The sequence below is a fragment of the Nematostella vectensis genome, chromosome 7, assembly GCF_932526225.1.
Source record: "Nematostella vectensis chromosome 7, jaNemVect1.1, whole genome shotgun sequence".
Classification (NCBI taxonomy): domain Eukaryota; kingdom Metazoa; phylum Cnidaria; class Anthozoa; order Actiniaria; family Edwardsiidae; genus Nematostella; species Nematostella vectensis.
The window spans coordinates 1,257,216-1,273,332 of NC_064040.1; the positions used below are offsets into that span (position 1 = coordinate 1,257,216).

Here is a 16,117-nt window from a genome sequence, read left to right on the forward strand (position 1 = left end):
ATAGACCTCGGGCGATAGGAAATCGAAGTAAGACCTTTGGCGTAGCTTTCTATGTCTTATAACTAACAGGATCGAAAAAGGAGGTTTAGCTCTTGCAAAGTATATCTACCCCAGGGTTGGCGAATAACACGTAATGTAGAGTAATCTAAAAGTTGGTTTTAGTATAAGGTTGTTCTTGTTTTTTTTTCTTTAACTAAGTATAATCTAAAGATTGTCAAAAGCTCTCAATTCAATTAGGCTAAGACTTACCTACCCTTATACATTTTTTTTAATAGAAAGCCCTGATTCGCCCCCTTGATTCGGACGTAGCCTTCATACTTGTGCTTCCAGTCTTTTAGGGAAACACATTGCAGAGCACACAAAAGTGTGAGGAACGCGAGCCCGAAATTCTGATGATAAGTTGAATTACAGAATCCACTTTCATTTGCGACTTCACCAGGGGGAAAAATGCCGGGAACAGATGAGAAGCAAGCTGGTTTCCAGTGTTCAGGATGAAACTTAAATTACCTTCCTTAAATACAAGGAAATATATTGTAAGGCTAAACTTTTATAATAATGAATACATTGATTATTATCAAAAGTCATGATTTCAAGGTGTTCAGTTTATGTTACTGCGTCAGGTTGCGTGGAACGCGTCAATGAGCGACTCTCACTCCCGAGAGATGTCGGCTTACTGTTTGTGCGACTCTCAATCAGTCACACAAGCTCCGCCTCCATACTCTAGCCCGCCCTGAAGTGAAACCGGTTGAACCGGTTCTTTAAGAGGCGTCAGGATAACAACAGAGTCTGCGTGGTGTTAGTTTACTGTGACGTCATTACATAAGATGTCTGTCTTTGTGTTTTGATGGCAATCTACATGTACAGCGGCTTGTAAGGCAATTTAGCGCGAAATTCGTCAAAATTTGGTGAGTATAAGGTTATGGAAACAGTGGTAAAATGAATTAGTAGCGACAGGATAGTTTTCGAAAGCGTCTGAACGAAATACACCTAGATGAGTGGTGGGTTACATGTTCAAACCAGCAAGACCATGACACGGTCGAGAGTGGTTGGATCACTATTACATGTCAACATTCTAAACCAGATCTAGGGGGGTGCCGGTACATACCCCCCACGTAATATTCCAAGATGGTTCTGTTCACTCACCGAATATCACCGAAGGGCATATAATCAAGTCGAAACAAATAATATTCATAATTTAAGAATGTTTCTTAGTGTGTCCTGTCAAATAGATTCGTGACAACCAACGAAACCTTACTGCTATTGGAAACCACCAACCAATCACAGTAAGGGATGCCCCAGTAAGGGGTGTCAACCTGAAAACAAAAATAGTAAACAAGCTGTCAATCAAAGGCTGTGTCAGCCGAATGGGCGGCGATAAATGGCGAGTTTGCGCAGTAAGTGTTAGGGCGTGTGTTCGGCAATTCCGATTCAGGGGGGTCCGTGACGTCACTCGAGGGAGACGCGTGTTCACGGGGGACGAACAATAATGGCCGTCGTGTGGTAATTGACGTTTGGATCGGGGAATACGGCGCCATATCTCCATGAAGACTAATTCCCATTTATAATTCTCATCGATCGCAGTCAGAAGCTCTGATCTGCCTACCACTTATGAGCGATGGCGAATCCAGCGAACGTTTTCCGGGTTGGAGGTGAGTACGAGTGATTGACTCTCGCTTCGAGTTTTCAACCCGAAATGTCGAACTTCCCACCGCCGTAAATTTAACGAAAATCCCTTTAGTTCTATCTTCTAGACCATCAACTTGATTCAAATGAAGTTCTAAGCGTTTTCACTTCCACTGACGTTCACCGGGAAACAGTTAAATGCACGTGTGCGATTGCGTTATTTTGTACTTGTGCCGGGAAAACTCAAACAAAGCGAACTGCTTTTCAATGCATCGTCCGAAGCCGCAACGATGAATGTCCAAGCAAATTTACCATTCATTCATGTATTTAACACAATTCTTCCCACATTCCGTACTATTGTAATTTTACTTTAAAATCGTTTGATAAAAAATATCGATTTAAATATTTTTTCGCGTATTATTTTTGCTGTGTACCCGGCGAATGATGGGATCCCCACATTTTGCCCGAGACATGTGCGTCTCATCTTTCGCAGATGCCTAAAATGTACAGTACTACAGCTAAAAGCTAAAACTACACTCCATAACACATTATTTCTTCCGTAGATTACGTTTATGTTGAGACCAATCCATCTTTGCCGTATCAAATACGAAGAATCGAAGAATTGACAAAGGTAACGCATTATGTTAAGGTGACCATATAATACAACTGTCAACTTACAACTCTTCCTTTAACATTTCTTCTCTGCCTTTATTTCTAGACCAGCAATGGCCAGGTTGAGGCGAAAGTCCAGTGCTTTTACAGAAAAAGAGATTTATCGTCGACTTTGGGTATCCAGGCAGAGAAACATTTATGTAAGTTTTAATAATTATCAATGATTATATTTTGTGGGAAATTAAAGCCTATGCTTTTCATAGTACTTGAAACAATTTTTACCCGTCCACAAAGAGTTAACAATGAGACTTCACACCTCGATTTCTATAGAACGAGGCAGTAAATACAAGGAAAATGCAAATAAGTGGACGGGTATTCTGCAGTTTAGCCATTTTTGCGTACTATTTTCACAGGTTATTTATATTTTTTAATATGTTTTCGTTTCGATTGTACGAAATGATCATACCACAGTTGAGTTGCAAAAGATTATTGGGAAAAATTTCATCCTTGAAAATTTAGACAGAAACCTTCATTACAGCAAATAATTTGTTTTGTGTCTACAAATAAATCAATAACAAAACTTTCTGTGCGGCAATCGCTTAAAGTTCCTAGCAGGGTGTATGTATGAATTTATTTGTGTATAACTATAGGTTATGGTGGTTGTGGGTGTTGTGCATGGCTGCATATCAAGTTTCACTTTGGTTTTTTGCATACTTTGAATAACCAACATTGTTCAACAACCACCATCTATCTTCAGGTCTAACTTCTACCATGCCATTATTGCGGAATCTCCTAAAAGTTATATATTGAATCATATAAACAATTTTAAATGGTTGTTTTCTGGATTTGACTTGGTACAAGTCTCCACTTGTCAATATCCCCCTCCTGAATCATTTCCCTCTAACACTTTGACATCAATATCCCCCTTTTGAATCATTTCACTCTAACACTTTGACATCAAACGCATCAATAGTGCCTGCAAATATAGTAATCTCTAAGATGAAATCGATTTTTTTTTTATTTAAATGGATAATTTTTTTTCTAAACCAAAAACAGTCGTTCGTCAATTTCCTGTTGAACCAGCATGACATTACAACATTTAATTTGCTACTTTTTTCAGCCAACATCTATGATTTCCTGCAATAACAAAAATCAGTTTACTAAAGTTTGCTTGAAATTGGATATTTTGTTTCGAAGACACTTTTTGTTGTAGATGCTGCTGTTCTTGTTCTAGAAATCAAATCCCAAGCTGGTTGCTATGCATTCAAAACATTTTTATCCAAGTTATCCAAGTTGATTAACAAGTGGGTATTGTTCAAAGATCTGCACTCAACACCGCCGTCATCAGATTCATTTCTCATCTACTAACAAGCCCCTCCCTTACAGTGCAAGCGGAGGAAGACGCTGAAGTAGAAATGGGTGACATTGAACTTGAAGATGTATCACGACACCAACTGAGTCACAGAGAGGTCTTCCTCTCTCGGCAGTATGAAAACATTAATGCTAATACTATTAGGTATGATTTAAATTGATATGATTAGATATACTTTTAATCATTGACTATGAGTTTCAAATTATATTGAATTATGTAAAACATATTTATTGTTATGTGTAGAGTAGCTCTTGTGCTGTGGTAAGAAATCTGTTTTCAAAATTTGACATTGGATGTTCAAAGCCATTTTACTTATTATTGAGAAAATAATTTAATTAAAAAAGACTACATGGTTTGTCTACGTAGATTTAGTAATAAAAAAGACTACATGGTTTGTCTACGTAGATTTAGCAGACCTTTTTTTATAATCCCATCTTGAAAGAATTTACTTAAAAAAAGGAGTGTTTCTAATATTTATATATGCAAGAAATTAAAAACCCAGTTTTCTTATATCCACAAAGACAAAATTTCATCTATATTATGCTCAGGACAGACTGTAAAAGGAAAATGTCAAGACATTATATCAAAGCAATTTCCTGAGATATATTATGAAATCATGGTTCTACTTCTAACAAATTTACCTCTATTACCTCTATATTGGTTACCTTTTTTATTCTTTAGGAAAATGTCTTTATCTGTGAAATCAATAGAAAATGTTTTTATCTGTAAAATCAGGGTTCCGCTCCTATCAAATTTATCTCAATTTATCTCTATATTGGTTAACTTTTTTAATGCTTTACAGGGGAAAATGTCTGGTCACACTGTACAATGAAGCAGAGGTGCTCCCTAAATACCTTGAGAAAGAGGTTAGTATAGCTCCCTTCTAGGTACACTCCCTAAATACATGATAACAGAATGGATGATTTGTGTGACTCATTATTGCTTGGGAGCATAACAATGGCGACATAAGTTACTCTTCTTAGGTTGTGAGATTAGTGCAGGGGCAAAGTTTCTATCTGTGAAACCAGTAATAAAAAATATACATAACTAGGCCTCAAACTGTTACCAAACTTGTCAACTATAGAAATCATAAAAACAAACTGATAAAAGCTCCCATCCCTGGTCAAGGCTTTGTTGCAAAGCTCAACTCTATTTGTTTTTTGTTTATTCCAGGACTGGTTTTGCTACTTTCTGGTGTACGACCCTCAGCAAAAGTCCCTGGTGGCAGACCGAGGAGAGATGGGCATTGGACCTAACTACCAATGCCTTGTTCCCAAGAAATGTATTGATCGTAAGTTGATAAATGCCTTGTTCCCAAGAAATGCATTGATCCTAAGTTGATAAATGCCTTGTTCCCAAGAAATGCATTGATCGTAAGTTGATAAATGCCTTGTTCCCAAGAAATGCATTGATCATAAGTTGATAAATGCCTTGTTCCCAAGAAATGCTTTAATCGTAAGTTGATAAATGCCTTGTTCCCAAGAAATGCATTAATCATAAGTTTATATTTTTGCATAGAATTGAAAAAAAAACTCAAAAAAGACGCTGAGGTATCTGTTTCTTTTTGCTCAGATATGCAAGCCGAGAGAGCGAGGTGACAATTGATATTCGCTCGCCTTTGCAAAATAAAGACAGTACAATGTCGGTGGCAACTAAACTATGACTGTTTTCTCTTGCTTTTAAACTCGTGCATCAAACAGACAACTCGAAAAGGAATCATCTCTATCTAAGCTTGAATTTGCTATAAAGAACGTCACAATCGGTAAAGCACTCGATTAGTTTTGTCATACGCAAGCCGAGAGAACGAACAACAGACCGCATTATTTTAATGCATACATGCCTGCACGCTTTAACTAAAACATCCTCGTTTCATGTGGGTTTTGTATGAAAGTATTTTTGGCATTATCGATAGTTCTTCCTGCATATAAAATTCGAGCGAACAATAGCCAACATTCCTGCATAACAAAGAAGAACTACACGCACCGATCGTGTAGTACACTCAGCCTTTTACACACAAAATCTGCGCATGCACTACACTCAAACTACACTAAAAAACACGCAAAAAACGAGCGCGACGCTGTTAAGTTTCTTCCAGGCTGTACTGTAGCAAGGGATCAATGTGTTAAATGAATAATTCTCTTTACAGCTTCTACAGATGACAGAGACCTTTCTCAGATGGAGACTCTTGTTTGGAAACCAGATAATTCTCTTTCAGACCGCCAAGTGGACCAGTTCTTGGTTGTTGCCAGGTAAGTTTGATAGCCCACCATACTGTGCATGAAGCGAGTAGTTACTGTTTAAATGCTACTATTATTTCATGATCCCGAAGTGGGCTCTACTGTAGATCACCATTTTTTCACAAGTTGCATTTGTTCCCTTTCCCTATCCTCCTGTTCACAAGTTGCATTTGTTCCCTTTCCCTATCCTCCTGTCAAATCCAAATCATGTTACTGATGCTAAAACCATGTTTCCAGTCACCCAAATCATCTTGTAACCTAAATCATGTTTCCAGTAACCCAAATCATCTTCTAACCTAAATCATGTTTTTCAAGCATTTTTTTCTGTCAATCTAAACTGTGATTTTTGCATTCTAGATACCAACTTTCTCTAAACTTTGTAATGGTGGCGATGGTAGTGCATGCCGCGCTGTAAAAGTTTGTGTAATGATTAGTATTTGTGTTGTTTTACAGATCTGTTGGTACATTTGCCAGAGCACTGGACTGCAGCAGCTCAGTTAAGCAGCCAAGTCTGCACATGAGCGCTGCTGCTGCATCAAGAGATGTGACCTTGGTGAGTAGATACCAAAAAATGGGCTATTTCTTATTGAAGGATCATAAAATTATATCCTTTTTACATTTGTGATAATTTCTAGAAATTTATTTTTATACGGTTATTTCATAATGTCTTCACATAATTTGTCTTCAGATATTTAATAAAAACAAGGGCAAAGATGTGGGTAACTAGTTCTCTCTAACAGTTGTTCAATTTTGTAATGTAACCCTGTTGTTTGCTGCAGTTCCATGCTATGACCACCCTGCATAACAGTATGTATCAAGTGGGCAAGGCCTTGTCTCAGCTTGTGCCGTCTGGAGGACCTGTCCTATGCCGGGATGAGATGGAAGACTGGTCGGCAGGTAAGATTCACAGGCATTTGCATTTCTTCAATCATGCCGCTAATTTACTCTGCTGCTTGATACCAAGTCCGTCAGCTAACTCAAGCAAGTTACTGTGGTATTTTTCATCAAATATTGTTCCTCAAGCACAGGACTTGTGTGCATGGTTCATTGGAGGTTTTCTTTGCAAATAAACATATTTATTTTTAATTAAACAAGAACAAAGGAGCCACTGATGAACATTCTCTGAGGTGCAGTCTGATATTTAGCTGGAAAAAAGCATTCCAGATAATGGCAACCGTTTCCACCCGTTTCCATGTGTATTTTAATATATACTTGTGTGTCTTCATAGGTGAAGCAAACCTGTTTGAGGAAGCTCTTCAAAAGTATGGCAAAGACTTCAACGACATTCAAAAAGACTTTGTAAGTTAGCCTTTCAAAAGTCAGACCTTACATTTGTCAGTTATAAAAATGATGTTTATGAATCATGGTTCTTGTCTAAGGGAAGGGTCATTATTTAAAAAAAGAGCTCTAATGATTCTATTTAGCTTTTAATTAACAATAATGACAAACATTCTAGTGGGGAGTATGCCCCCAGACCCGCTATATACAATACCACATATACTTTGTGAATATGGGCTTGAAATCAACACTGCTCTTGACTTGAGGATGCTTCAAGAGTATCCCACGGCTAGACGATAATTGACTATAATTTTAATAAAGTAAACCAGCTATTTTAGGGGGTCTCCACAAAGCATGTCCTGTTTTCTCAATATTCTGCACCTGAATAGTTTTTTCACTCCCTTTGGTGAAATAGTATAAAAACGACCAAAAATTTACATGGACAAAGTTAATGGATTAACATTCTTTTTGTTTTGGAGGAGGGCCTTAATTTTTGGTTGCATTTTTGGGTGAGGGTCACAATTTTTGGGCTTTAAATGGGGGAAGGGTTGGAAGTTTTGAACGGTAAAAAAATTCAACTTAGCAGCTCACCCCTGGATAAATTATGACCCTTCCCTAAGATGAAAATATATTCATTATAAAAATGCAGTATGTTATTTGTTTCTGCTTCTTTTGTATTAGATCTTCAATAATTATAGTGTAAGTTTAAGCAAATGTATTATCAAAAGTGCATTTAAAAATGATTAAGTGCCTGCTTATTTCGTTCTCTTTCAGCTCCCATGGAAGAGTTTCTCTAGTATTGTTGAGTACTACTACATGTGGAAAACCACAGATAGATACCTACAACAGGTGAGTTTTGCTCTACTTTAGAACAAGTCAGTAAAGCCATCAAATAAAAAGTATAAGCTTAAACCCCAGTTTAAGCCCTGGATTTGGTTTTGGCCAGGTGTGTAGGAAGGTTTTTACCTGTAGGAAGGTCTTCACCTGTAGGAAGGTCTTTACCTGTAGGAAGGTCTTTACCTGTACGAAGGTCTTTACCTGTAGGAATGTCTTTACCTGTAGGAAGGTCTTTACCTGTAGGAAGGTCTTCACCTGTAGGAATGTCTTTACCTGTAGGAAGGTCTTTACCTGTACGAAGGTCTTTACCTGTAGGAAGGTTTTTACCTGTAGGAAGGTCTTTACCTGTGGGAAGGTCTTTACCTGTGGGAAGGTCTTTACCTGTAGGAAGGTCTTTACCTGTAGGAAGGTCTTTACCTGTAGGAAGGTCTTTACCTGTAGGAAGGTCTTTACCTGTAGGAAGGTCTTTACCTGTAGGAAGGTCTTTACCTGTAGGAAGGTCTCTACCTGTAGGAAGGTCTTTACCTGTGGGAAGGTCTCTACCTGTGGGAAGGTCTTTACCTGTAGGAAGGTCTTTACCTGTAGGAAGGTCTCTACCTGTAGGAAGGTCTGTAGGAAGACACGTCGTTTACCTCGTACAGGTGTGGACATAACCCTAGTTTAGTTTAAAGCTCTGGATATGGTATTAATGGCCAGGTCTGTAGCTTCCTTTAATTTTGCCACACTTGTGTACTCCTGCCTTACCTATTTGACATACATCTTTGATATGTCGTCTGATTTTACTGTCCTTTCTTTCAGAAACGCCAAAAGGCTGTTTCCAAAGAATGCAACCTGACACAAATATACATCCCAGGATTGTAAGTTTAGGGAATCCAGAATTCTATTGAATGGTGATAGTTAAAGATTGTCTCTGCCCTATTATTTTATTAACATGTGAACATCCAACGTCCATTTACAATTTAACTAAAAGTAATGACCCAAAACTCTTGTCTTCAATAGTATATTTGATTGAATAAAGTATATCTAGTAGCAAGCCATTCCAGATTGGGGCGGGGGCACAATACAGAAACATTAAGGAAATATTGGGGGGGGGGGCACATGCCCCCAGTGCCCCACCCCTTGCTACGCTCCTGTACTTGCATGAATAACCCAATGAAAATGGATGCTAAGCGTAATATGGTTTTATTGGGGAGTACATATGAATTGGCCTGATCTAAATTCTTTCATTATTTTTCGATGAATGAAATCTCGTGTTTTTTTACCCAGGGCCCCAAGTAACCCTGCACAGCCCGGCAAGAAACAGACTTCCACAATTATCCTCACGCCTCCCCCAGGCGTGACCAGTAACCTGGTGGGGGCTACCTGTGAAGGCTGCTATGGTAAGTAGACCATCATTTTCACCCCTCCACCGATGTGGCCAGTATGTTGGAGTTTCTCAAAATTCCAGACACTGCCAGGATTTTGCCACGATTATCTTGTAGACTTTAATCATTTACATACATGCTGTCATTATCTTTTAGGCTTTAATCTCCCATATTATCTTTTAGGCTGTAATATCATATAAATGCCATCATTATCTTGTAGGCTGTAATCTTTCATATACAGGCTGTCATTTTCTTGTAGGACGTAATCTCTTATATATATGCTGTCATTATCTTGTAGGCCGTAAACTTTTATATACATGCTGTCATTATCTTCTAGGCTTTAATCTCCCATATTATCTTTTAGGCTGTAATATCATATAAATGCCATCATTATCTTGTAGGCTGTAATCTTTCATATACAGGCTGTCATTATCTTGTAGGCCGTAATCTTTCATATACATGCTGTCATTATCTTGTAGGCCGTAATCTTTCATATACAGGCTGTCATTTTCTTGTAGGCCGTAATCTCTCATATATATGCTGTCATCTTGTAAAGGCTACAGTCTCATATACATGTTGTCATTATCTTGTAGGCCGTAATCTTTCATATGCATGCACCTTTATCTTTTAGGCCGTCATCTTTCATATACATGCTCTCATTATTTTGTAGGCCATAAACTTTTATATGCACGAGTCATTACCTTGTAGGCTATAATTTTTCATATAAATGCCATCTCATAGAAATGCCATCATTATCTTATAGGCTGGAATCTTTCTTATAAATGCTGTCATTATCTTGTAGGTTGTACCTCTCAGCAGTGGTACCCGTGGAGCCCTTCCAACTCACAGCACAAGTTCTGGCTTTGTACTTTGTGCTGGATTTACTGGAAGAAGTATGGTGGCCTGAAAAAGCCAGGTAAGACCCTGTAATGTTTCTGTGGCTCTGAAATAATTATAAAATAACAGATATAAAGAGTGCATACAGTCAAGCCGCCTTCTAGCTTGTCACTGATGGGTATAATGTATTTAGCTTGTCACTGATGGGTAAAATGTATTTAGCTTGTCACTGATGGGTATAATGTATTTAGCTTGTCACTGATGGGTATAATGTATTTAGCTTGTCACTGATGGGTATAATGTATTTAGCTTGTCACTGATGGGTATAATGTATTCAGCTTGTCACTGATGGGTATAATGTATTTAGCTTGTCACTGATGGGTATAATGTATTTAGCTTGTCACTGATGGGTATAATGTATTTAGCTTGTCACTGATGGGTATAATGTATTTAGCTTGTCACTGATGGGTATAATGTATTTAGCTTGTCACTGATGGGTATAATGTATTTAGCTTGCCACTGATGGGTATAATGTATTTAGCTTGTCACTGATGGGTATAATGTATTTAGCTTGTCACTGATGGGTATAATGTATTTAGCTTGTCACTGATGGGTATAATGTTTGCAGATGGGTTCTCTGGGCGTGGTCAGGCGGGATTGGAGCCCAGGTACACATGTAGGGTGTGTGGCAAGGTGTTCAACAGAGCAGGTCAGCATGATTATTAAGCATCAAAGTTCAGAATCATTGTTTTTAAATTATTCGATTATTATTGGAGAAATCCCTGCTTATTTTCCTTGCCTTTATATATTTCTACAGAGCGCTTATCAAGTCACATGCAAACACACAAGATGTACAAGTGTGTTGTTCGGGGCTGTGAAAAGGTAAATACACACTCTCATCTGCGTCTGCAGACAGTTTGGCTTCACGTTGGACAGGTCTTTGCTTGCAAACTGGTTCTCATTTGTGTGGAGTATGCCGGAAAACGTTAAAAATGCTTCTAGAGCTTGGCATTTTTCAAGTGTATTTGTTAGTTCACTTATTTATTTGTTCATTTGGAGGCAAATAATATAGTGAATAAAATAGATGACTGATGTGATGATAAAACATTTTTACTTTCTCTGACTTCTCTAGTCTGCCCTTATTAGCCATGTACTTTTTGTGGTTTAGAAACATGGCCTCACTCACCCGTTGTTTGATTTCAGTTATTCAACACCAAGGCACACCTGTCCCGTCACCTGACTTGTAACCATGGTTACAGGCCTCCAAGCCCACGCAAGCTTAAGCCACGCTCACCGTTCTACATGTGCTCCACCCATCTGACTCGGGTATCGCGGCGATTGTGTGGTGACTTGATCGATGTTCGACACTGGGCACGTGCCCCTGGGGCGAATCTCAACCTTGCAGAGATCAAGGCACAATGTAAGTGAAGGAGGTTCAGTATTAAGTTGAAGAAAGTAACGTAATATTCAGTTTTTTCTATTATTGAAGAAGTATCGGACTTGTTAATGATTATTTTTGAGTTCTCTAGCAAATAGGATGTTGTATTTTCGATAGTAGTTGTGGTTCTGTAGTTGTTAATCTTTCTTTAAGACATTGAAACTACTATTAACACCCTTAAGCAAGAATCAGCCAGTCCTAAATTCTGTATACTTTTGACTCTTTTCTCTTCTTAAGGCATAAAGAGAGTCACTGATCCCAAATGCACTGCAATTCTCAAGGCTGAACGCAAGATGAAGCACAGAGTTCTTGAAAAAGCAGTGGAACAAATCAAAGCAAACCCACGCAAACCCAAGCCAGCCAAACCTACCCTCCTACCCCTCCCTGGGATCAACAGCCATCAGGATAACACTTCCCCACCTCCCACCTCCCCTGCCCACCACGTGACCTCCCCTGCTAGGAAAATGATGCCGCCGCATAAGATGACTATCCCACCCATCACGCCCAAGGCGAGTGACTGGAAATACGCCGCCATCCCTCCCACCAAGGCAGTGGCTGCTAATACCAACCACATGCTGGCCAGGAAGAGGAGCTACTCTGATACCAGCACACTTCAGCAGAACGGCATTGATGGTGAGTTGATTGACATGTCACTTGATAGCATGAAATAAGAGCAGCTACTCTTATCTGAGCGGCATTGATGGTGAGTTGATTGACATGTCACTTGATAGCATGAAATAAGAGCAGCTACTCTTATCTGAGCGGCATTGATGGTGAGTTGATTGACATGTCACTTGATAGCATGAAATAAGAGCAGCTACTCTGATACCAACACGCTTTATTTGAGCGGCATTGATGGTGAAGTAATTGGTATTTCTCGCGTCCTCATTGGCTTAGTCCACACAACTGTCAAGGTCAAGGTGGCCACGGTAGCGCGCGTCGTATCAGATATCACGTTTCTCGCGTCCTCATTGGTTTACTCCACACAACTGTGAAGAGGTTGCCACGGTAGCGCGCTTCGTATCAGATATCACGTTTCTCGTGTCCTTATTGGCTTTCTCCACACAACTGTCAAGGTGGCCACGGTAGCGCGCGTCGTATCAGATATCACGTTTCTCGCGTCCTCATTGGCTTTCTCCACACAACTGTCAAGGTGGCCACGGTAGCGCGCGTCGTATCAGATAGCACGTTTCTCGTGTCCTTATTGGCTTTCTCCACACAACAGTCAAGGTGGCCACGGTAGCGCGCTTCGTATCAGATATCGCGTCTCTCGTGTCCTCATTGGCTTTCTCCACACTGTCAAGGTGGCCACGGTAGCGCGCGTCGTATCAGATATCACGTTTCTCGCGTCCTTATTGGCTTTCTCCACACAACTGTCAAGGTGGCCACGGTAGCGCGCGTCGTATCAGATATCACGTTTCTCGCGTCCTCATTGGCTTTCTCCACACAACTGTCAAGGTGGCCACGGTAGCGCGCTTCGTATCAGATATCGCGTCTCTCGTGTCCTCATTGGCTTTCTCCACACTATCAAGGTGGCCACGGTAGCACGTGTTACACTGTAAGGCTATGCTTAACGGCACAAGAAAACAGATTTGGTTTTTCTTCTTTTTTTTAAACAAATTTTCTGATTCTCTTCATTTTTCCTCATAGGGCCTGCACCCAAGCGGCTTAGTGCAACATCTCCTCTGGGGAAAAAGGGCTGTGAGTGCACATACTGCGGCAAGATTCTTCATAACCAAGGTAGGTCTCGTCCTGGTCACTTTTACCAAGGTAGGTCTCGTCCTTTTTCGTCACTTTTCAAGAGGGGGTAGGATTTGGTGGGACCCCTTTCTTATGCCAGCTACTCTAAATTTTTAGCCGAACATAAACTTGATCTGAAAAAGTATTGCGTGGTGCACACTGTGTTGATCGCGTGTCGTTCCGTGTGTAACGTGCCGTGTTCCCTTTGTAGCGAGCCTGACGCACCATGAGCAGACCGTGCACGCCACAGCCACCGAGGCGCCTAAGCAGCGCAGCTACCCCGCCTACTGTGACGTCAGCCCGGCCATAGGGCCTGGGTCTAACAAGATCATGCCGTACGCGCATCACTCAGTGACGTCGTACAACAACGGTCAGGCCCAGGGCCGCGCGGCCAGCGGGCAAAACCACGCGGACAAGGGCAAGCCCTTCTTGCTCCCCAAGCAAGCCGCGCAAGGCAAGGGCGGCCCAGTCATGAACGCCAGCAGTAAGCCTGTTCAGCGGCCAGCCAACGTGAACAGGCGCAGTCATTACCAGGGCAACGGCACGCCACACACGCATCGGGACAAGAACAACCCTCAGTATATCGACCCCCCTGAGGAGTTCCTCTACACTGCTAGCCGAAAAACAAGGTAACACAACCTATGTAAGTCGAGCTCTACACGGGACGTAGAGAACCATATTTCCCCTAGGGTCTTCTGGGTAATTTTCAAAATGGCGTCTAGCTAACGCCAGATATCGGTCTATTGTACTTAACCAGCAACACTTTGGTTATTTCTATTGTCTACTGAGTCTTTCTCTAATGATGACTGGTTTAATATAGCAAAAAAAAGTTTTTTTTTTCTTGAATCTAAATAATCAAATAAAAGCACAGCGAACAACAAAGTAAACTTGAGGATTTACATAACAACAGTTCAACAGTTTTCTAACATATAGCCCTCGAACGGATGTTTTTTAAGTGTTGTTTCATAAGCCAACTATTCTATTCCTAGCAAATACTGAAATAACGAGATCTATTTTTTTGTCAGGAAATCGAGGAAGACTCTAGTGGCAGACGCCGTGAGAAAAGTCGCACGCAAGCCGTGGAAGCTCGTCCAGTGCAACCCCAAGCTACGGGAACTGATTATTGACGCCAAGCCTATCGTGAACAACCAAGACGCCACCGCCAACGAGATAAAAAAGGACGCAGTCAGCAACGAGATCAAAAAAGAACCAGTCGCGCCTACCAACCAGGAGTCCTCGCCTATAGTTATCGACGATGATTAAAAGGGACAAGTGAATATCGCCAAATTGCGACCTGAGGAGATTATGACCAGATAGCGACCCGAGGGGAATAACGCCAGATAGCGACCTGAGGGGAATATCATCAGATAGCAACCCTAGGGGATATCATCAAATAGCGTCCAGAGGGGAATTCGTCAGTTAATGACCTGGTCGGATTATGCGGCTTTTAGCTGTCTGGTGTGATTGATGTACACGAAAATGGGCGGTTAATTTGTGTTCTGTCTCGAGAACTGGAGAAATCTCTATTGATACTTTAGGTGTTTTGGACTGTTGTGCTGCGTGAGGGAACTTGTGCGATATCTGCCTAAACGGTAGGGAGTAGGGAACTATTGCAAAGGCTTCAAGGCGTGCTAAAATTGTGCGCGAGCTGTGTTGCAAAATGAGGAGCCTTTCAAATAAGGCTTCCTAGTGTGGCTCCGGGACTAATTGTGTCGGGTTCGAATAAACGGTTCAACTCGGTCCATACTGGCGCCACGCCGTACTATTCGTCAGACTGGTGAATGACATGCTAAGGTACTGCATTCTCGAGGTCTCGTGGAAGAACAGATAACTATAATTGAGCAAGTCCTGGACGAGATCATGCGCACATTATACACTTCGTAGATTTAGCATATTTCGCATTAAGCCCCTCCGTTTTTTTCACCACAGGTAGCCCGTACTATAAAGACGACAGTCCCATCATTGTGCGGGCTTCCATGTGGTGACGCCTTCCACTTCAATGAAGAAAGCATTTTCGAGGTGTTGTAAATATCACGCTTGGTTAGACTAGCTCTTGTCGACGGATTTGATATTTTTCTTTGACATTAATATTATCTTTTGACTTTAAATTAATAGAATTCCATGTAAAGATATCTTTCTATAGCCTGTCAGGTGTAGTACAGTGTTGATATTATGATGATGTATGTTGTTTAGTGCGTGTTGTTATTTTCCGAGTGAAATTGACCTTGTTAGCGGTATAAGTCCAGTTTGAAACTGCTCCCGCTTGACATAGCCACTGAGGACGCAACTGTCACACTCTCCCCTCCCCTCCTCTCTGTGTCCATGCAAGCATAGCCAGGGTAGTAACGAAGATTTGTACCCTTGCTCCGCCTTCCCCACCCCACCCCACACCTCATCATCAGTGCCTACGTAAACCTAGCCAGGGTAGAAGGTTTGTACGCTTGGTTCACCCTCCCCACCCCCACCTCATCATCAGTGCCTACGTAAACCTAGCCAGGGTAGAAGGTTTGTACGCTTGGTTCACCCTCCCCACCCCCCTCCTCATCATCAGTGCCTACGTAAACCTAGCCAGGGTAGAAGGTTTGTACGCTTGGTTCACCCTCCCCACCCCCCACCTCATCATCAGTGCCTACGTAAACCTAGCCAGGGTAGAAGGTTTGTACGCTTGGTTCACCCTCCCCACCTCATCATCAGTGCCTACGTAAACCTAGCCAGGGTAGAAGGTTTGTACGCTTGGTTCACCACCCCCGCCTCATCATCAGTGCCTACGTAAACCTAG

At 41.1% G+C, this 16,117-nt stretch overlaps 1 protein-coding gene across 2 annotated transcripts; it reads left to right on the top strand.

Moving 5' to 3' along the window:
• The first annotated feature begins 801 nt into the window (after positions 1–801).
• On the top strand, positions 802–15,530 carry LOC5511921 (metastasis-associated protein MTA3). Of its 2 annotated transcripts, XM_048730629.1 has the most exons (22): positions 802–905; positions 1,582–1,649; positions 2,187–2,254; positions 2,342–2,435; positions 3,622–3,751; positions 4,410–4,473; positions 4,781–4,898; positions 5,754–5,856; positions 6,298–6,397; positions 6,624–6,741; positions 7,073–7,143; positions 7,897–7,971; positions 8,758–8,816; positions 9,226–9,338; positions 10,126–10,239; positions 10,789–10,869; positions 10,978–11,042; positions 11,364–11,580; positions 11,836–12,231; positions 13,249–13,338; positions 13,550–13,967; positions 14,364–15,530. In XM_048730629.1, the coding sequence occupies exons 2-22, from the start codon at positions 1,616–1,618 to the stop codon at positions 14,599–14,601; spliced, it is 2,766 nt and encodes a 921-aa protein (XP_048586586.1). In that variant the 5' UTR covers positions 802–905; positions 1,582–1,615; the 3' UTR covers positions 14,602–15,530. The 2 variants fall into 2 exon arrangements, with proteins under 2 accessions (XP_048586586.1, XP_048586587.1); XM_048730630.1 differs by lacking the exons at positions 802–905; positions 1,582–1,649; positions 2,187–2,254; positions 2,342–2,435 and adding an exon at positions 3,419–3,539.
• Positions 15,531–16,117: the final 587 nt, after the last annotated feature.